Source organism: Gymnogyps californianus, chromosome Z (genome assembly GCF_018139145.2).
Source record: "Gymnogyps californianus isolate 813 chromosome Z, ASM1813914v2, whole genome shotgun sequence".
In the NCBI taxonomy this organism is placed as follows: Eukaryota; Metazoa; Chordata; class Aves; order Accipitriformes; family Cathartidae; genus Gymnogyps; species Gymnogyps californianus.
The window spans coordinates 83,313,480-83,334,921 of NC_059500.1; the positions used below are offsets into that span (position 1 = coordinate 83,313,480).

At 40.6% G+C, this 21,442-nt stretch overlaps 1 protein-coding gene across 1 annotated transcript in view; it reads left to right on the plus strand.

The window, feature by feature from the left end:
* DCC (DCC netrin 1 receptor) overlaps nt 1-21,442 on the plus strand; it is a 580,257-nt gene that overhangs the window by 484,440 nt on the left and 74,375 nt on the right. The window contains exons 13-15 of the mRNA XM_050913130.1: nt 687-828; nt 3,473-3,583; nt 8,661-8,855. Coding sequence (XP_050769087.1) covers nt 687-828; nt 3,473-3,583; nt 8,661-8,855 — 448 coding nt within the window. The remainder of the gene's footprint in view (nt 1-686; nt 829-3,472; nt 3,584-8,660; nt 8,856-21,442) is intronic.

Sequence of the window (21,442 nt, forward strand, 5' to 3'; positions counted from 1 at the left end):
AAGGGACGGTTTCAGTTTGGGCTATTAGGCTGAGATAAGATCCCTCATACAATCTAGCAAGCAACATTTAGAATAAGTGATTGGTCTTGGTTAATTGCATCGCTGCTGACTCTGACAAACCGCTCAGCGAAAATTCTCTTACGTGTCGGGATCGGCAATAAGTTTATTCCAAGAGGTTTGACTCTCTTTACATTGATATAATGAAGGTGCAGTAACGTCTCTGTGAACGTCTGTGGAATTAAAATGGCACAGAATTGTTAGAACTGCTCAGGGTGATATTTGTATCCTACAGTCAAAAAGAGGCAACTTCGGCACTTTGGGCTGAAAAGCGAAATGAGTTGCAGTGTCTACTCAAGCCCAGAGCTGATATTTCTAGTACCGTAGGTATTCTAATGGCCTGCTGAAATGAAAAATTCCTGAAAAGGGAAAAAATTTATTATATAAATCCATTGTCTATGTAGCCATCCACTGCTGGAGAATGTACAGTTTTCTTTATGCCAGTGTGAATCTTTTTAGATTTGATTTGGTTTTCTTCTCAAAATAATAACTTAGTTGAATACATGTTGTTATTAGAAAAACATAGCCTTTTTCTTTCTCCTTTTTTTTTTCATTCATTTTATGTGCTTTATTTCTGTCATTTCTTTGCAAAAAAAAAAAAATCAACAATAATCTCTCTTCTTTTACAGAGTATCAAAGTTAGCTGGTTGCCTCCACCACCAGGTACTCAAAATGGATTTATTACGGGCTATAAAATCCGACATAGAAAGACTACCCGCAGGGGTGAGATTGAAACACTGGAGCCAAACAACCTCTGGTACTTGTTCACAGGTCAGTGTTCACATGGTACAGCCTTGCAAGGTTTTGATGAATTAAATGCTTTGGGAATAAAATATACTTTCACTTCAAGGGAACATTGATTTCTTTGCTGGCAGGTAGCATTTATTGTGTTGTACAAAGACAGTCTTTATGGTGGTTTTTTTAAACCAATTTTTTCCTTAATGCTTTTATCATATGTTTGTCTCCCAGATTTTATCATTAATGAATTTGAAGCCACATTTCTTGTGTCCAATGTCTTAAGCCTCGAACGGTTTTTTAGAGCACTTAGCCAACATCTCTTTTCTCATGGGTGCAAAAATATCGATTTCCCTAGTTTCTTTTCAAAGATTTTCAATGGAGAATAATTCCTCACAGAATAAAAAGTGCAACAGTAGATCACAGCAAAACTATAATTGCAATGAGTGAAAGTAGCCGGATGAGTATCGTAAGGGTAACAGTGAATTCTGGTGGGTGAAAATGAATTTCACCTGGGTTCCTGCCTTGTGCCCAAGACATAACTGAGAAAGCAGCAAAGCATCAAGGGAGAAAACTAAACTTTGTCGAAGTCAGTGGCACCTTTGCCACTGAATTCAGTATAACCATCATTTCACCTCAAGTGACCTGCTTTATGTTTACTTTCACATGTAAAGTGTAATCTGTGAGGATCAGAAGTAATTCTGAATTGTATATTTCAGAATAAACAATATCATTTTGTGTTTTGGAAGGAAGAGCAGTATTTTATTTCAAAATTAAATACAAGCAGAAGTGGAACATTTTTACGAGGAAGACCTTAAATACTGAAATCTCAACTTGGTCATCTAATCTAGGCTCTTGACCAAACTCCCCACGGGACCTCTTGTGAAGGCTACGTAACTAATGGCTGCACAACAAACAAGTACTTTCTGGGGGAGACAGCAAGTTAAGCGTGTTCGACAAGTTGGAAAGGCTCTATTTTCTGGGAGATAAAGTAGAAATAATGATGAAAGCTGCTCAGATGTTTGAGTTGCTGCTGCTCTGATGGCTTAGAGAAGAAAACATAGCGATGCAGTCAAAGTCGCGGAGCGAAGGCACGCACCTCCGTAGCTCCACTACCGCCATCCCTGCGGATCCCATCCCTGCGGATCGCACCCTCGGCGAGGGGGAAAGGCCGCGGGAGGTTAAAGCCGCTGTCTGCCGCATGGGAGCAGAGCAGATTAATCTCTGTTGCGGTAGATCCCCGTGTCCTGAGCAAACTCTTCCTTGGACATGAATTATTTTTCTGCCTTGGACATGAATTATTTTAGGCTTGAAGAGCTGCGGGAGTCCTGGTGGGACTGTGGGCTGCAGGCAGCCCCAGCCCTCCTGCCTGCCCTGGCTGCCGACGCCTCCGTGAGCCCAAAGTGAAGTGCTTTGTTTTGCGGAGCTTGGGGATACGTGTTTTAGAAAGCAATTAAGAAAAATATCCAGATCTCATTATTACTTTCTGCATGCATATGTTGTGATTGCTGGAGACTGAGCTATGTGGCTTTTGTAAATGGACGTTTTAAATATTAACATGTAGGCACTTCACATCTTCGCTGCAATCCTATTTGGTAGGCAGGTGCTTTATGGGATAATAAGAACATCTGCAATAGCAAAGGAGTTCAGAGTTACAATGCAGGTTTTTAAATAGCCGCTATCAATTTTAGAGTAGGCTTCCATGTCAGCTAAATGTTAAACTGCTCTTTTTAATTATGAGCATTCTTCTCCAGAGAATGTTTGCAATTAAACGAAACATTTTTTCCTGTGCTTTGTGGTCAGTATAGACTGAGCAAAAAGATAAACCTGTATCCCCACCTCGGGGACTTGGAAGTCTTGTGGCACATTCAGGAACGCTGCAGTAATTGTTTTCTGATGGCTTTAGCCACGGAGGAAAACGTCTATTTCTGAATTCGTGCTTATTTCATAATATTGGTAAGACTTTATATTTTTTGCCTGAACTGTGTGCTCTGAAGTTAATCAGGAGCACCGGAAAGCAAAACACTCTGCAGTTGCTAACCTCGTTCCTAGCCTGCAAATTTTATGCATAAGGAGAGTGTACCTGCAGTTCCCTGCATGTTAAAAGCAGTGAGCTGGTTTTGTTAAGTGTGCGATTAATGGCTTAGTTATGTAAAACAATTCTTCATTTTTCTACTATTTGGACTTCCATTAATTTTGTATGTGTGAGCGCAACCGATGGAAATTACGACCCAAACTAGTCCTGGGCCGGTGCAGCCCTCATTCAATTTTTGAAGCCTTTTCTTTTGGTCAGAAAATCTCTTTTCCGACATGAATGACGACCTCCCCCCAGAGCCGTTCGGCTACCCCCCTGCCCAGGTACGGCTCGGAGCGTGCTGCCCCTACGACGTCCCCACGTACGTGTGCCATAGAGCACAGTCTGCAAACCGGGCAGTGAGACACTGCGTGGGGCTGCCGTGTGCCGGGGGAACGCGTTTCTATATATTTGCATGTATATTTTCATATATGTGCATTTCTATATATTTCCTTACATATGGCAAATCCAATGGACTATTACTAGAGATTTCATTTTACACCAAGTCTATTGCACACTCTGGTATTGCCATTAATTTGTTTTTTTTTCATCATCTTCTTTCTGTATGATTTTTATTTGCTTTTTTTTTTTTTTTTTTTAAAACAGGACTTGAGAAAGGAAGCCAGTACAGTTTCCAGGTGGCTGCCATGACAGTGAATGGGACGGGACCCCCCTCGGACTGGTACACAGTGGAAACACCCGAGAACGACCTCGACGGTAAATGCATCTCTTTTACAAGCTGTTGTCTCCTAAAGCCGAGGTGTCACTGCAGTTGTCACCCAGGCCGAGGTTAGGGTGAGATGCCCGGGGTCTAAACACCCACCAACAGAGATTTTCTTATACTCCTGGGTCCCCTATGCCTTGGGTTGTGTTTCTCTGTCGTCACCAGGACCAAGGAGACAGAAACCTTTGTTAAAATAATTCTGTGCCAGAATTTAGCTCCTAAGCATCATGGCCATTTGCGATAGTACGGTGAAGTGAGTCTGTAACTTCAGAAATGATAAACCTAATCAATCAAAGAAACAATGAAAACGATGCCAACAATCCTAACAATTCGCTAAGCAAATATTCAGATAGGTCAAATCCCGTTTCCCAGCCTTTATTTGCAGATATTAGAAATGCAGGTTGGCAACGAAGCTGAATAGTTAGTGAAAGATGACGAGATGCAGATACCTGAAAACTGTGGGCTGTATAAATCAGTGCAGATGCTGACACAAAAGGGAAGAAAACCACTGAAATGAAAGGGTTAGATAAAATGACTGGAATATTTGAAGTAGCAAAGGAATAAAAGGAGAGTAATGAAAAAGTCTACCTAAAAAAAATTAAACAAAGTGCAAATCAAATGGAACAAAGAATCTGACAGATGGAAGTCACAGCAAAACTACAGACAATCCATTAGATGCAAATATGTGGTAAAAAGGAGATAAATAGAAAATAAAAGGAAACTGATGAAAATTGCTATGATTTTTAAAACAAAATAAGTCACCTAAAAAGGATAAAAGGCAACTGGATGAAAGAATAAATAAATAATCTGTTTAAATGCACCATAGTGCTTGATGTTGCCTTTCTTTTGACTGGCCGGATTTCCGTATGATCTCAAAATCAACCCTTGCAAATTGCAGAATTTCTGCCTTTCCCTATGTCCAAATGCAATTTTCCAGCAAATCGGGAGTGACTGCAGTGCATGGCACGCAGAATGGGAGAACCAGTAGCTGTGGTTTCTCATCAAGGTTTTAAAGAAGAGGTGATGCTTCTAGACGTGGTGTAAACTAGACCAACAGATCACAACATGCCGTGGTGCATGATGATATCTTTCTAATTATGCTTTGGCTAGACAGCAATTTGAGAAGTGATGTTGTTAAGGTATAAACAGCTGACTTTTCACGGGTGAGAGTAAAAGGTAGATTCTGAACACACCGCAGGATGCAAAAAGAAAGCAACACATTTGAGCACATTCGTTTTGATTTGCATTTAGTACACGCTACCTTCCTTTGAAGTTTTTGTGCCAAAATACATGTGTGCATGCAAAGGTGCTAATCGAGTAATCACAGGAGACACACGATGGAAGTGGGTGCATGCAAAGAAATTCAAGCAAAGCCATTTTGTTAACGTATTGTATTTACATGCATTTGCATTTGCAGTAGTGATGAATTATCCTCGTGAAGCTGCGGCAGCCTGCTGCTGGGGATGCACCGCGCTGCATACTAGATACAAATGCTCTGATAAACCCTGGCAGAAATCTGCTTATTATTGTAGTTATGCAGAGCCCTGCAAGTGTCAGCTAACCAGGGAAGAGCTGGAGCACGGGCTGGTAACTGCAATTCCCTCTCTGCTGCTATGGCTAATGCAGTTTCTCTTGCTTTCGCTGGAAGCCTGCTTGGCATCAGCAACGCGAAGATGAACAGTATCCTGGAGAACGGCGTCAGCTCCCAATGGATATTCTTTTTAATTAGTGTCTTTTTTTAAAGTGATTAGAAATCCAAACATAGCTGCTTCTTCAAGGTTCCCTAGAAAGCTCGCGTGCCTTTACTGACAGCGGGGAAGGTTTTAAATATTTATTTTAAGCCTCAAATTTTGTGCTTTAAAAAGAAGAAAAATAGAAATTGAAAGCAGTGCTTTCCCTGAAGGGTCTGTTTTAAATAGCGTGAGTAAGGGTGCAAGAGAATCTCTGATCAACTTAGCAAAGGTATCCTCCAGGAAAATGGGTTTAGGATGCTTGGTTTCTGATTACTGCATTGAACAGATGGAAGCTGTTATACATATTAGATAGTGATATAATTTAGCTTCAGCTCTAAATCAGTCCTTTAAGAGCATGACAAGCCAGACTGCTATCATATTGTAATTTATACTGAAAAGTGATTGGGGAAATATGTGAACAAAATGGGATGAGTAAAAAGTACCCTGACTTTGTAAAACATACATCTTTGAATGTCTAAGAAAATTGCTAAAGTGACCCAAATGTAAAGCATTTTTCAAGCTTGACAGTGGAATTAGGGACCTTTAAGTAGCACTAAGTGCAGTATTCCCTGGATGGAAGTCGTGGGCGCTCAAGCCATCACATAGAAGCACAGCGAAGGACTCAGAGGCACGTGTGAGCAAACGTGGCATCCCAGGAGGAGATGTCACACCAGGCAGTGACACAGAACTTCAGCTTCCATTTCCTGGGAACCCAATAGTCCGTAAGGGAAGAGAGTACGAAACACAGCACCAAGAAATCTGCTTTCATGGGCACATCTACTGAGGAACTCTCCTCCGGCGTGCCAGATGCTGGTCTGTGGGGCTGGCTGACATCCACAGCTCGTGTGTCTGAGCACAGCATTTGCTTACAAGTACCCAAAGATTTCCTCACCTGAGAGGAAAGTGATAAACGCTTGGTGCAGTTAAGAGGGGGACTGTAGATTTGGCTCATTTGGGACGTAGGATGAAGAACTCATTTGGCACTTCATGTTAGGAGAACGGGATCTCAAGGTTGCTTCTCAGAAGTAGTTCTGGCGTCATGTTCAAGCTCAGGAGGTACAGAAGTAAATGCATTGATCTAGAACTGCAAGGAAATGGCCTGATAAAGAAAGCAGAAATATGAGATACATGTTTCAATAAGAGTTTTACTCCTGGGTATCTGAGTGCTGGGACGCTGAAAATCAGCAGAGCCATGCAAAGGCTGGATGGTCCAGTTTCCTGAAGAATTGGTGGATTTAGATGTTTGGCTGTATGTTATGTTTGGCAGAAGTCCTTACTGTGGAAAACATGCTTTGTTGTAAAGAGAACCAAAAAATGTTTTGGTTGAGGGGGAAAAAATAGTCGATTCTGACATTTAACTTTGTACTTTGGGATGTGAACTACATGACACAAATTCTAAAATTCAGAGCTGTTTCAGAATAAGAAAAATGTTTTTTCCAGAAAATGTTTGAAAGTAAAGCTAATCAAAATGTAATTAAAATTGCTTTATACAGAAAGCTGAAGCAAAAAAAATGCATCTTCGAAGAATAGCTGTGTTTATGAAACTTCAATATTCGAAAAATAGTTAAAAAATGTTGTTCACCCCAGCTTCATTTTAGAGACTTGATTCACAAGAAGGGTACAAGAAGTTAAACTGCTTTTTGCTTTTTGAAACAAGAAGTCATGATTTTGCTCTGAAATGCATGAATCGCATATTTGCATTGTTTGAAATAAAGAATATGATATGTTTGAATAAAGTAGTTTTAACCTAAACGGCTGCCTAGAGGTATCTGTACTGCAATTGAAATCTCTGTGTTGTGTCAGATGTAAAAATTATCGTTTGAAGGCAATCGGTTCTCTGAATGCTCTGATCTCCTTTGCTGCCTGAGAATTGCTACTTTTAGGAAGTTTGAGGAATTGCAGCATTGCTACGTTATCCACCTTCTCATTTCAAGGCATTAAATTGTTATTTTATCTTTGGGGCTTGTAAGAAATGCTTCTGTCATTTGTTTTTCAAACAGCACTATTGAGGAATAGCTGCTCCAGTAACTTTTGCTTCTGCATTAAAACAAAGTTTGGGAGTGGAGTTGGGGTAAATGGCAACTTAACCTGATTTACAGTGGCACTACAGGTGCAATCTGTTTCTTCTTTTTGTGAGTAGCTACTTTTCAGTGAATTTTCTTCAACCTTTAAACAAGAGCCAGGCTTTGCAATTTTAGGGAGTTGAATGCAAAGGACTTCTAAAGTTGCTAGGTGCGTCAGACTGGTAATGTACCGATCAGACTTCCCTGAAGGTGCAACAGGTTTTCAGAGTACTCTAATGTGTTCCTAAGAAGTCATCTGAAAGCACATAAAATACCAAGGACACACGTATGGGACTGGTTATTGAAAAGTGTTAATTCTTCTTTTTATTACCTTTTCCAAGGTTTACAGTGGGAATGCTTCACAACTGTGAAGTGTCTTTTGTTGGAGTTTACATCATTTTATATTATTACTGTTTTTTCTACCCTGTCCTTGTTGCCTTCCATCTAAGCTTTCATCTATTATATTGCAAGCCTTTTTATTGGGGAAAAATAGTAACTTGTCTCTTTCTGCTCTCAAAAAGACAAGCTACTGTGCAGCTCCTCTGAAGAGACTTGTGATATGGTAGTTGTTGGGTAAACTCAAACAAAAGGCATTTACTCATCTAACCTTTGCAGTAAAATCAGGCTTGTAGAAGGCAAATAGACTCCAAGTGATTAATTACTACTTAAAGTAATGAATTTTACCTGGGAATACCTGTAAATAAAATATCTCATTTTATTATTTCATTTTTGAAATGTTGGTGTATTATTTAAAGCAGCTTCAAAGTAGGAGATGCATGTCCAAGAGTTAAATTAATTTCTTGTTTTCATGGGAAAGAGACAGATTATTGCCAGAATATACTAGTATATCGCTAACAAAGTAAACCTTTTTGTTAAATAATCTGTGAGCACAGGACAACTCATGCAATCAGCTGTCAGGATCCTGCTGAACTTGCAAATAGACCAGGGAAGAGAAAAGTTGTCCTCCTGGAAATTCTTTTGCGGGTCATCTTTCATTTTCCTGCATCATTTTAAATCTCTCTTGTAGCCTTATGCTAAAGGTGGAAAGCACTAGGAGATACTCTGTTTAAAACGGGATGAGGCATATCGGTGCTGTTGGAAGGGAAGGATGTAGCTCAGAAATGAAATTGCATGTAAGCTCTGCATGTAACTCTGGGGCACCTGGTTGGTTGGGGTTTTTGTGCAAATATTTTAATCTGAACTCAAACCTTGAGTAGAATACTAATTTATAGTTTTATCTTTTTTTTTTTTTTTTTTTTTTTTTTGAATCCCAGAGTCTCAGGTTCCTGACCAGCCAAGCTCTCTTCATGTCAGGCCCTTGACAACAAGTATCGTCATGAGTTGGACTCCACCGCTGAACCCAAACATTGTCGTCCGCGGGTACATCATCGGCTACGGCGTAGGCAGTCCGTATGCTGAGACTGTGCGGGTGGACAGTAAACAGCGTTATTATTCCATTGAAAATTTGGGTGAGTAATTGTTTTCATTCATTTCATTTCATGAAAAGAGGTTCCTTTGAGATGACGCTATTTTTGTAGGTTTATTTTCAGGCTGTCACCGGTGCTTCCTTTACATGTTGCTTTCTTAGACTGTTTCTGCATTCCATTTTACGTTTGGTCTTACCTTCAAAACTCTGGATACTCTCAAACATGTCAAATCTCTTTGATCAAATCCTCATTTTATTCAGGAGATGTTATTAAGCCGTGTGCTCCTAATACTGACTCCCACTTGTGCAGAGAGCTGGACCTAAAGATGTTATTCCCCGGGCTGGCACCCCCATGTTTGAATTTAATGACAATCGCAGAACTCCTATTTTGTGTCTGTCAAAATGGTACCGAGAGAGAGGTGGTTATTCATTATTCATGGCACAGCCTCTGTGACAGTTCATCTAAATTCTCAGCACGGCACGCAGGGACCTGGATCCTTCCAGTGGTGACGGACCGTTCTCCTAGCACTGGGAAAACAGTTGAAAGTTTAAAGGAAGTCAAAAAGTTTAATGGTTTCCTTGTCATTTCTTCTGTAGCACTTTTATTCCAGGTAAAAATGGTAAGTTAGTAATCTGGGAACAATGAGATATTACAGGAAGATTCATTAACGGGTGCACAGCTAGACTAGTTATCTCAATTTTATAGGGCCAAAACTCTTGGATATCTGGGGACACTTTTCTTTGGAATATGTGTTTTATAGCACCATGAAACTGCATCGTCCAACCTTTTTGCTGTTTCCTTGGGGAAACCTGGAGAGTAGAATAAACTGTTTTTACTGTTACTTCATCAAACAGCTTCTCAATGTCCAGATGTCTATTTCATGATGAGGTATTTGCAAAGAGCCATGCATAAACACTCCCAAATATTCAGTGGGTTCTACAGAAAAAGGCAGATTTGATAATGTTTTGTGCAAGTGCAGAGTTATTACGCAAAATGGAAAGATGTCTGACTGGACTGTGGAAGAAATTTTGTGGAATATAAAGATCAAAGTTATTACTAATGAATGTGTGTGTCTAATAACTAATGGTCAGGATCAAATGCAAAGTATTTTTTTTAATTCCAAAAGGGATTTGAATTCTCCCAAGCCTATTTTAAGTTGTTTCATGTCTTTAATGAGTTTTCAGTCGAGTCTTTCACCACTGTTGACCTGGAAGTACTAGAAAAGAAAATTATATGGACAGAGCTATCTAGGGCAATGTGCTTTGGCTTTGGCGAAAGCTAAGGAGATGCCTGCACAGCTCAATTTTACAGAGTTCCGAATGGTCAGCTCTCACTAAAAGTGGAGACAACTTGAGAACTAACTGGAGAAATGTCTTGGGTTTTGTGAAGCTTTAGTGTTTGTTTTCCTTCATGTATTAAATGATGAGTGAATATATTTGCTCATAGGACCTCTGATAGCCACTACCATCAGGTGGAAGATACGCTAGGAACCACTTGCAGATACAAAAGCCTTCTCGTAGAGTAGCTACACTTGGTATTTGTGGAAAGTTGATGGTGTACTTTGGCTATTAGAACTGTTTCTGCGGATTAAAAGGGTTCTCCTATATTCTTGGCTCTGCTGGCAGGCAGAAGTACGTACAAAGTCCAGCGAGTCAGGGAGAGTGTTTCACTAATATACTTTAATTAGAGAAGTAGCACTCAGACATCTAGAAAATGTCAAGAAACTGTTGAGCATATCAAATATTTAGTTATAAATAATTTGGTCACTGAAATCAGGGTTGGGGTTTTTTTGCTGAAAGTCCTCCAACAGACTGAGGTTTCATGAAAATTATTAATTATTCAAATAGAAAGTATCTTTTCATTGTACATTTTTTGGTTTGATTGCAAATACTCAAGATGTGAGCAGTGTAACTTAATTGTCATTGTCCGGATAAGCCGCATGCATCTGGTCTCTAACTGGATAAGGATACAAGCACTTCGGTCACAAGTCCTGACGTGCACATTTTTAATTCGACTTCTCTGAACATTCACATGTACAACTTTGAAAATCAATTTCTGTGAATAATTGCATTCATTAAATTCCATCATTTAAATATCCACAGAAAATGAACCCCAGAGGGATGTGACCAAGGGCCCAGAGAAAGCTTTTAAAAAATCAGAACAGTTGCCAACACTTCCTACATTATTCACCCACTTTATTAGAAACCATTACAAGAAAATTACACAAAATGATGAGACAGAATTCTTTTCCTAATAGTTTTAGGAAACTATTTATTTATTAAAAATAAAAATAGTTTTCAATAAGGTTATGAATCAAAATGTGCTGCTGGCAGGAATGAGGGGAAAAAATATTTTGGAGATGTTATGTGGACTCATCCCACTTGTTGTAAAATTTCCTATGAAACCTATGCACGAAGAGTATACGTTATCTTAAAAGTACTATGCGAAAGCAACAATGAAGTCTGATACCTAAATAAATGATGAACTTCAGTGAGTTTTTCTCTCCCCTCCAAAGACCTCATCCCTTTTGATCCTCGTGGCTTTCAGCGATTGCTTCCTCTTGGCTCCCCAGGTCTCCTTTTTCTCGTTAGACAGAGACTGCGGAGAGGTCACCCCACTTCGCCTCAATCCAGTCTGTGATGTATCTAGCTGAAAAATTGGGTTTTTGCAGCTTCCTGAGGTTTACTGCAGTTCTTCTTTTTGTTGTTCCTTTGTATGCTATTTTGAAGCACACTGCAAACCTATGTATCGTTTAGATTCTGGAGCGGTAGATACTTTCATTAAAGAGCAATCAGATTTGTTTGACATCAGCTGCCTTTCAGAAATCCTGCCTGACTCTCATTTACAGTCATCATTTTCACACACAGATGCCCAAACCCAATAATCCAGGTCCATGTCAGGCATCATTTTACTGCTATAAGCTTGTGCTGTCATCCTGAGAGAAACGACGGTGAAGAACTCCTCTGTTAGAACTAGTGCTGCGCCGGGTTGAACAGGGATGCGAAACACCCTGGCACCATACGCGTGTGCGTATACATGCATGCCTGATCTTTTTCCTGGGAACAATTTTCTTCTCTCTGTGTTCAGACCTGCACAAAAGCAACTCCTGGACATCTTTCCAAAGACCTTACAGTTGAGAGATTGAGAAGAGGGATGCACGTGGGTATTGAAGCTAACAGCCCCCAGGCTGGCTCACTGGCTTTATTCCCTTCCCAGCATCTGCGATACGGTTGCCCTGGAAATTCCTGCCTTCGTCATCCCCCTTAGTCTGGCGGTTCCTGCCGTAGATGTGCAATAGGGTTGCTGTAGCAATTCCTGCTTGTCGGATATGTAAGGCTGCAGTTCCTCGTGCTGGTATTTGTGCGGGTTTTGTTCCTCCTTCCCTAACTTGTTTGTGCAGCCGCGGGTCATTGTGGGCCACCTGCACGCGTCATCCTATGAGTAAGGATGGTTGGGTACCGTTGTTATAAATGTCTAGAAATACAGTAATTTGTTGTAATTTGTATTTTTATGTGAAATTCTATAATTCTAAAATCTAATCCTAAATATTGCTTCCTACTATCATAAGACGAAGTTGAGGCAGAGTCAGAAAGAAAACGTAGCCCATGCTTTAAGCTCAGGACTGTTTATCTTCTCTGTGGCCAGGTTGTAGAGAAGATGGTAGCTTCACTTGTGGTCACGGTATGTCAGTGTTCGGTGGTGAAACCTTTGTGATAAGACAGAATTAATGATAAACTCTCTGACCTACTCTCTAGACCGTTTATTTATTTTACCCAACTTCAGATGTTTAACTGAGTCACCTGAGTTTAAGCCATATCGGCCCATGTTTCTTTTCTAGTCCATCAAGCAGGAAAAGACAACAGCAAGGATAGTTCAGCCCATTCAACAGCTCCATCATCTGACTTTTTGTCCCTGTTGACCACGGTGGATGTCCGTAATGGTAACTTAGAGCCACGGCGTGCATTGTTACACATCAGCATTTGCCATTCTAGAGCTGATGATGAAATTCCGAAGATCTTTGCACCCTTCAGCCTGCTGCTAATGATCGACTAAAAATGCTTTCTGTGTAGTACTTACTGGTTTTGGATGGGAGTCAGATATCGAAGTCTCTTTAGAAATCATATTAGACACTTCACTGCACCTTCGTAACCCTAAGTACTTTTAAAACCCTGCTTGAAAGTAGAGGGCTCGGAAGCGATGGACAATCTCCTTAAGTAGATCACCCCTCGGGGAAGGATGGAGACCTACCCGCTCACAGACTGGCCTGCTTTTTAATTCCTTCCCTCTTGATAACGCAAGTGTAACGCCAATATGCACAAGTCATATGACAGCTTTGCATCACATTTCAGGTACTTAATTGATTACTTCCTTCAAGCAAAACTTTTTCAATGCCTGAATCGGCCTGTACCCGAGCTGTTACAGCACTTGTCTGAGTAGTACACTTCAGCTACTGAATAAATCACTTCAAAAACATGAAGAAAAGTACTCAGTCTTTCATAATAGTGATGGAGAACTTTATTCTGTGTGATGATCATCTTGAATACAACTATACAGAGGTAACACTTGTACTCTAAAATGAATTAGAGTGATTTTCTCATGACTGAGTGGTCATATTGCCTTGGAGACACTCTCCACAGGTGCAGAAGAATATAAGAATATCCAGAGACTTCAGCTTTGTCAGTGAAGAATTTGTTGTATTTTCTTTCTGCAGTGTATGATGTCAGTCTCATAAATTTCAGGAGCAAGCATCCCCTGCTCTCATTCAGCCTTTTCTGTGACAAAGAAATCAGTGCTTGACTGACTCTCCAATGACTAATTCTAACAAGGACACCCACGTCTAGTGAGCTACTTCATTTTCTTTTTTTTTTTTTTTTTTTTAATATTTTTTAATTCTTTGCTTCTGATTATAAATGACAAGGTTATTGGCTGATTAAGGGTGGTTTTAACAATATTGGAAAATTCACAGACGCCAATTCTGATCTTTTACACGTAAGAAGTAACAATTTCTGTACTGATCCGACTCCGAAGGCATTAAGCATAGTAATGAACTGGCTGGGCTCACGTCCATGGAGCTTTGTATTAAAGCTTACTCATGAAATAAAAGTTTAAAAGCAAAGGGAAGAAGTATGCCAAGGAGATTTCCGTTTACTGATTCTGCAAGCATAAACCCCAAAATATCTGAAACACCACACTAGCTGTAATAATTTGCAGAAAACTTTTAGTACATCATAAAGCTGTATTTTTAATTAATGTATTGGAAAAATGAAACACGGTAGCTTTATCATAGCGTATTCCAATATGTTAACAACATATTATGTCATGCTGGGATATTTTGATAACTCATTCTGGGATATTTTAATAATTTACTGGAATAAGGGAAATAGGTAGGAGGCTGACAGGAGAAGGGTGCTAGGCTGGGCGTAAGGACACCCAGAGGATGCCTGTTCTTTCCCAGTGCTGCACGGTGAGGCCTCTGCCTGTGCTCTATGTTAGTGACATCCCAACAGCAAAAATGCTTTAAAAAAGCATTTGGATAGTAACAATAAAATAATTCTGCAGCTGGTGACAGGGTCTTTGCACCACGTGAGAGAAAGCAGAGAGATGCAGATTTGAAAACCTGAGACTCGGTTTTAAGCTGATCAGAAAAGGTAATTCCTCTGGCGTCCGTAACAGTATTTCCATCTGTAAGATGCCCTAAGTCTTTCCATGAGAAAACGTGTATAAAACTGACTATTTCAGAGATATTCAAACCATTTAAAAACTAAACATGATGGGAAAGCTGTACCAAATTCCAGAGTCTTACGGAAATGTGGACTTTCTTCTTCAGAGCACATCCCTTCCTCCCCGCTTATGTATGTGAGAACAGAAGAACAAGGCGTAATTTTAGAAAGAGTTTTTAAGTACAGTTGCTTTTATGTGATCTAAGAAAAAGCTACATTCATCTCCCCGAGTGTGTAGGAATTCGTACGCACCCTCTTGAAAGAGTTTGATTGGGAGGCTGGAGTGCACGTCTTGAAATACTATTTTCATGTCTCTCTTTAACTTGAACCTTTGATCCTCCTGGCCCAGCAATGAAAGCAAAGTGCATAATATGCAGCAAAATCTGGCAAAGACTTTTCAAAGTTACTCCCTCTCCTCCCATAAAGCCTGAAGCTACACACATCCGAAAATGTTAAGCTCCGAAGAGAAAATCTAATGGATGTGAGCAATTTCTGCTTAATTAGTAGTTTGGAGATTAGAGCTACCATATGAATAATATGAACATATTAACAACTCATACCGGTAAGTAATTTTATAATGCTGGAGGGGGCTGCAGGGTTTCCCCTGCTCTATACGGACAGGCGCAAGGGGCTCTACACGGCACGATGAGAGGTGGGCAGCCGGGGTGGTCTTGTCTTTGCGCACCTTGATGCAAGTGTTACTGTTTGGGCGGTGCGCTAGCGTTTTGGATGGCACAGATGTTAAACTTTATAGATCCCTGCGTTATTCAAGGAATAAAACTTTAAATAAGATCGACAATTACAAGTGACAAGAAATGAAGATAAAGCTTTTAGATCTGAATTTATATTTTAACAAACACACCAGTAGGAATACAAAGGGTTCCATCAAATTCACTTTCAATCTTAACTGCGGATCGGGGAGAGAAAGAAGGTTCTTCATTTTCATTAATCTTTGCAGATGACAGTTGTGGATTATAACAAAGACATGAAAGGGAACAAAAAAGCTTTTAAATGTAGTTTTGGGTTGTTTTCTTCCCTCTGCATTTTTGATACAAAATGGAGCAGCGAAAATCAAACAAAAATATGTTAAATTTTATGCGTCTCACTGTTTCCCTCACAGATCACATTAAAGCACAACACTAACAAGTAAAGGCATTTCGAGGCTCCTGGGACTGTTCATTTTCTTTCTTGCCTTTGAAAACTGACTCTCATTTAAAGAATGCTGCCATTTCTGCAAATACTTCATGCAACAATTTTCTTCCATTTCTCCCTGACTTTGCTTTCTTACAGAGTATGGAGAAATTGCTCCCAAGCAAAGGGTCAGTTTGTGATCCATGCACTATTTACATTACGAACAGATCTTGCATAACTCCCCCAAATCAGAGATTGTGTGGATTTTAAGAGTGTCTTCGTGTCAAAGTGAATTTTAGCATGCCCATATACCTACGTGTAGGAATCTGCTCATACACTTCGCTCTGGCTGACTTTCTGTAAGGCTTTTTCATTTGTTTATGCCTCAGTTCTCCAGCTGTAAAAAATAGGTAAACAGGCTTCCCTGACGAAATGGTTGGGATCTATTGACAACAGATGGTACAGAAGAGCTGAATATTTCCCTTCTTCACTGGTAAAGAACAGAATGCCTAAGAATAACTCTTAATCCCAAATTATAATACAAATAATACAGATAGCCAAGAATATTTTTTTCTTTATATTCATTCATCAACCAAAAACAAAAGGAAGCTTTGTTGCAAGGCTTAATTTTCAGGGAAAAGGACAGCTACAACACTGTGCTTTGCCTTCTGGAGTGTGACTGATCTCTCAGTCGCGGATGCCAAGGAGATCAAAACAGCGAAGTGACCCAGGCTTACAGATGCACATTTGCTTGGATGAAAGACTTATTTTTTGCAAAGGAAAACACAACCTCCCCTCATGGCGCAACTTTCATTGTTATTTTTTGTGTACGAGTGCCTGAAGAAACCTTGCCCGCACACAAGTTAACCCTCCTGGTACATTAGTGGCGTTTCCTCTGACGTCGGGAAGCATCTCGAGTCACGGCTATTCATTTTTTATTCATTTGTCCGTATGTCTTACACTTCATTTTCTGCTACGCTACTTTACTTCTCCTGAGTTTGGCTGCATTTGTAACATCTATAACAAATGTATGTGATACGCATCGGGATTTTTTTGTTGTTTCACATCCCTACCGACACAGAGTGCACTGAGCTTGCAATGCACCACGGGAGTTGTAAAGGTTCACATCTCCGCAGGAGACAAGACCTATTTCTAAGCATGTTCAAATTACAGTCTTTGCTTAAAAAAAAAGCCCTGCACGCTTTGTTATAATGCACACAGGACATAGCTCACAAGAGAAATCAGCAAGCAGGCATGATATATGATGAGATGACATCTTAAAAACAACTGTAAATATGGATTTGCTGTTCATCTCCTGAACTACATTAAAATAAAAGCACTTAACAGATTCTCATTATAAATTCTCTTTGCTCCGTTAAACACTTTCCCTAGCGTTTTAGAAGTTAAATGTTTCCAGAATCAGCCCGAGTACCTATAAATATGCAGGCACCCCCAGAACAGTGAGGCACGTCCTTGTCATCCAGCTGCAGCAAGATGTTTTGATGCCCTCGCCTTCACTGGTTCACTGCAGGGTCACGTCCTCCCTGCGCTGCGCGGCACGCTCGCCCAAAGGCACCGTGGCTCCAGGTAGGTCTGTGTTGACTTCTCGGGATGATTCGCTGAGAGATGTCTTGCCAAGGACGCAGGCTGTGAGAAGACAAGGAGGTCCCGTTGCTGAAGGATGCTGCTGGAGCTCACCCTGCAGCAGAGTAAGGCAAAGCCCCAGGTATTGCTACCTAGCCGAATTTTTGGAAGATGACTGGAGTCCTAGTTTATCATCCAAAGAGCCAGGACATGCCCTCAACAGTTGTAACAGATTCAATGGTGACATTGGATTAAAAATTACAGGTTAGGTTGTATTTGTTTGAAATGTAGATGTGTAGGACCCCCCTCTGTCGCTCGTCCCTCGCATCTCTGTGAAGCCGATGGGCAGAACCGCGCTCCTCAGGGGCAATTTTCAGTTAGATATAGGAAATATTTTAAGCACGTCTGCATATTAAAATATATTTATTATTTGTGCTACAGTAGTGCCCAGAGGTTTGAGATGAAATCGGGGTTTCGTTGTCTAGTTAACATAGGAACACATTGCAAGACTCTAATTCAAAGAGCTTATAGGCAAAAGACTAAGGGAAATAGGAAAAAAAAAAGTTAATACCATAGGGACTGAAGACACACAAAAAATGGTGACTTGTCCCTCATTTCTCGAGACGTTTGTGACACTGCAGATGTGAATCCAGGTTTCCACTGTTCTCTATATTCACTCTCAAAACAAATGTTTTTGTCTAAAGAGGGCTTTAACACTCGGGTGGGAATTTTCCCAGGCCAAAAGTTTCAGATTTTGATACCTCAGTCAGCAATCTGCATTGCTCTTTTGGATCCTAAACGGAAGGAATTGATTTTCAGGAGATACCAGTACTCCTGATGATTAAAAAAAAAAAGGGAGTTAGCTGACTTTGTTTAAACATTGGATGAAACCTTTTGGCATGGAAAAAATGTGCCACATTTCCAAAATTTACATTTTGTGCTTTCCATTCACAAAGAAGATATTAGGCCCGTCCTCTGTAACCTGGGAAAATGCATTCTTGAATTTTACAGCATTTGGTAAGTTTAACTTGATTGAACAAAGTTCTTCCCTGTTATTATGGGTTGTTCAGTTTACCAGAAGATGTAAATATATGCTAATTGTGTTGTGTTAGAGAAAGGATAACTTACTGGTAGGTCTTTTGTTTTATTGGAAGCAATACATGAGCTCTTTATCACCCATTTTAGCCTTTCTGATAGGTATTTATAGTTAAATTTGCTAATATGATTAAAAGATTTTTTTTTTTTTAAATGTGGATATAATTTCCCTAGATTGTGCTAAAAGCTGCTTCTGAGCTTTGCTCTCCATGGCAAGTGTATGTTGTCCAAGAGGTGGAATACATCACTTACTGTTTCTTTGAATGGCATTGAATCTGCCGGCTGTTAGGTGCCCAGTGGATCTTTGTAAAATCAGAGTCAAGGTGCCTTTCTTCTTGGTCGATGGTGTACAGTCCCTTGCTTGAGGGTCATTTCTGCACAGAGGAGGCCAAATCACCCCCTGGGCTTCTGACCCCCAGGCAAGACACCACTGATGCTCTAATGTCGTATGTGGCACGGTTTATTATGCCTGGATATCTAGCCCTAACACCGCAGCGCTCAAAGCACAGATTTCTTTAGTAGTCTGCTAAATGCAGAATGTTTTCTCCAAGGTCTGACCCAGGCACCCTCCCTTGTGAAGAGATTCCTCCTGAATTTGCAGAGAAACCCCTCCAATTCCCTCCGAGCTGTCTCACGCAGCAGGATCTCCAGCAGGAACTCCACCTGCTTTGGGCTTGTTTGTTGTGGCACTGCTAGCTGAAAACTTTATTGTAAAGTGTGCTTTGGGCTTCTTAATGCATGGGCTCCTTAATGCATGTAGGGTGGTTTCCATTTTCCTGGGAACGTTCCCCAGCCCTGGCAGTCTGAACAACCACAGCCCTGGCTGCAACCCTCCATTTCAGCTTGCAGAAGTACACTACATCTGACTGTGATGTTGGAAGTGCTCTTCTCTCTTGATTTCTCAGAATTCAATAACCCTTGTCTGCAAGAGTTTATACTTCAATTTGACATTTGTCCTATAGGTAGATTACCTTTTCCTGGCAGTGAACGAATGTTACTAGGTCTAGGAACTGATGCTGGTACTACTGATTACTAGGTGTAATGTTTTCGCAAACCCAGACAGGAGTAAATGCCACTGTTCTCTGGTTGCTTTTTGAGATAATTGTGAATGATGGCTTTTCTGCCCTTTAGAGGGTCTTTCAGCATCAGTGGCAATGGCAGGACACGCAGGGCACAGATCTAGTTCTCTTGAAGACCTTTTCTCTTTTAACAGGGCGTTTCCTGCAGGAGTTACTCGGCTTACAACAAAATCGAGCATTTGTGTTTCCACTCCTTTCATTGCTAATAAAGAGGAGTCAGTATGCTTTTGGTGAAGCCAAGAGTGAGAGGAACGGAGAAGACAGAAGGGTCCTATGTCAGCAGCTGGCTTAGGACTTCCTCCTCAGCTCGGCATCAAAGCCAGGTTCCTGCTCTCAGCATGTTTGTGTAAGCAGGTATTAATTAGCACAGAATGTCTTAGGTTGGAAGGGATCCCTCAAGTCCTATGGTCCAAGTCTTTGTTCAAGGAGGGCCAGCTTTGAAGGTAGCTCTGGGTCACACCAGCGTCGTCTGCAGCTGACTTCTGAGCACCTTCAAGGATGGGTGTTCCACAGCCTCTCTGGGCCCCTGCCTCAGTGCTTGACAACCCTCGTATTTATTTCTTTCCTAATAACTAATAGGCATTTCTCTTGCTGCAATTTCCACCCTGTCCTTTTACTGCAGGATATTGTCAGACCCCATCTGTTTTGACAAGATATCTTTGTTTCCACTTTGTCTGCGGGGAGGCTGTAGCTCCTCATGATGGATCCCTTACTACTGTCTCTGCCATCCCAAGGGTAGGCTTCTGTAGCCTACAGTGAAAAACAGCTTGGTAATGGGGGGAAAAAAAAAAGCGCAAAAGATGGCAGCTTTCCTCCTCAGCAAGCTGGGTCAGCACGAGCACGTTATTATACTGTACTCATAGATTCACGCTGATGCTCAAGCAGAGTAAAAGGGATCAGATCTCAACGAACTGCTACTTCACTTTTGGTTAGGATCAGGAAAGGCACTGACAAAGGTGTTGGGAGAAGATTATTGAACATACAACTTATCGTTATTGCTATATTATTGGCTACGTTGCATTTGAAGAAATTCAGGTGTTTTTAAGTGCAAGACAGTAGCTCTGAGTGGTATAATGGGATTGAGCAACGTTTTCATGATGATCAGGAGACCCCATCTTAGCTTCGGCTCTCCCAGGGTGCCAATCTGTAGAGCACTCTGCAGGTCCCTCAGGTCAGGTAATTGTTACAATGGGAAATGAGAAGAGGACTTGAGAATGAATTTTTATTTGAGAGAGAAAGGAGCTGATCTGGAAAATCAACTGAGTGCACTACCCTCTTTCCAACACTGTAATTTAAGGCGAGGAGCTTTCCTTGGATTGGAGTTCACATCTAGTTGTCAAGCATTTATTTTATATTTATAGTTTAAAGAGAAAATGAAATTATACATGAAAACTCAACGTTTGTCAAAAGACCCCATGTAATGGCTATAGAGATGTCACAATTTTACTCTTTTAAAGAAGAAAATAACTGTGGTATCTTGAATGAGTTGGTATTCGTTGATTATTTTCTTTCCAGTAACAAAATCTGTCAGTAGAAGAAATCGATTTTGTTCGTGCTTAGTTTGAACTTCTTGTCCTGTTTTTTTGTTTTTTTTCATTTTTTTTTTTAAGTTGAACTGCAGAACACAACTTTATTTCCAGAGCATGTTCCACACCAACACTGACACGGGGATTCTTGGCTGATGCTCTAATTAAAGCTGAATTCTTTGCTCAGCTTCTTCAAAGGCAAGAAGGATTTCTTCTGCCAGGAAAAAAAGCATATAATTCTCTGTTGCTCCTGCTCCAGAATAGTAAATACAAATGGTAACATTGTTATAGAGTTGTGTTCCTTGCTGTGATGAATGGGAGTCAGTGGAGAAAAGTCCAGAATTTACCTCTGAATTCTTGCAACTGCACTGCGATCGTCATCTCTTAATCCCATTTCTTTGTTTCTTTGCGTTGTTTCTGCCAGGAGCGCTAACGACCCTTCCGTTCCATTAGCTGCTGTGCTTATTAGTAGGTTTACACTAAAAAGCTTTCCTC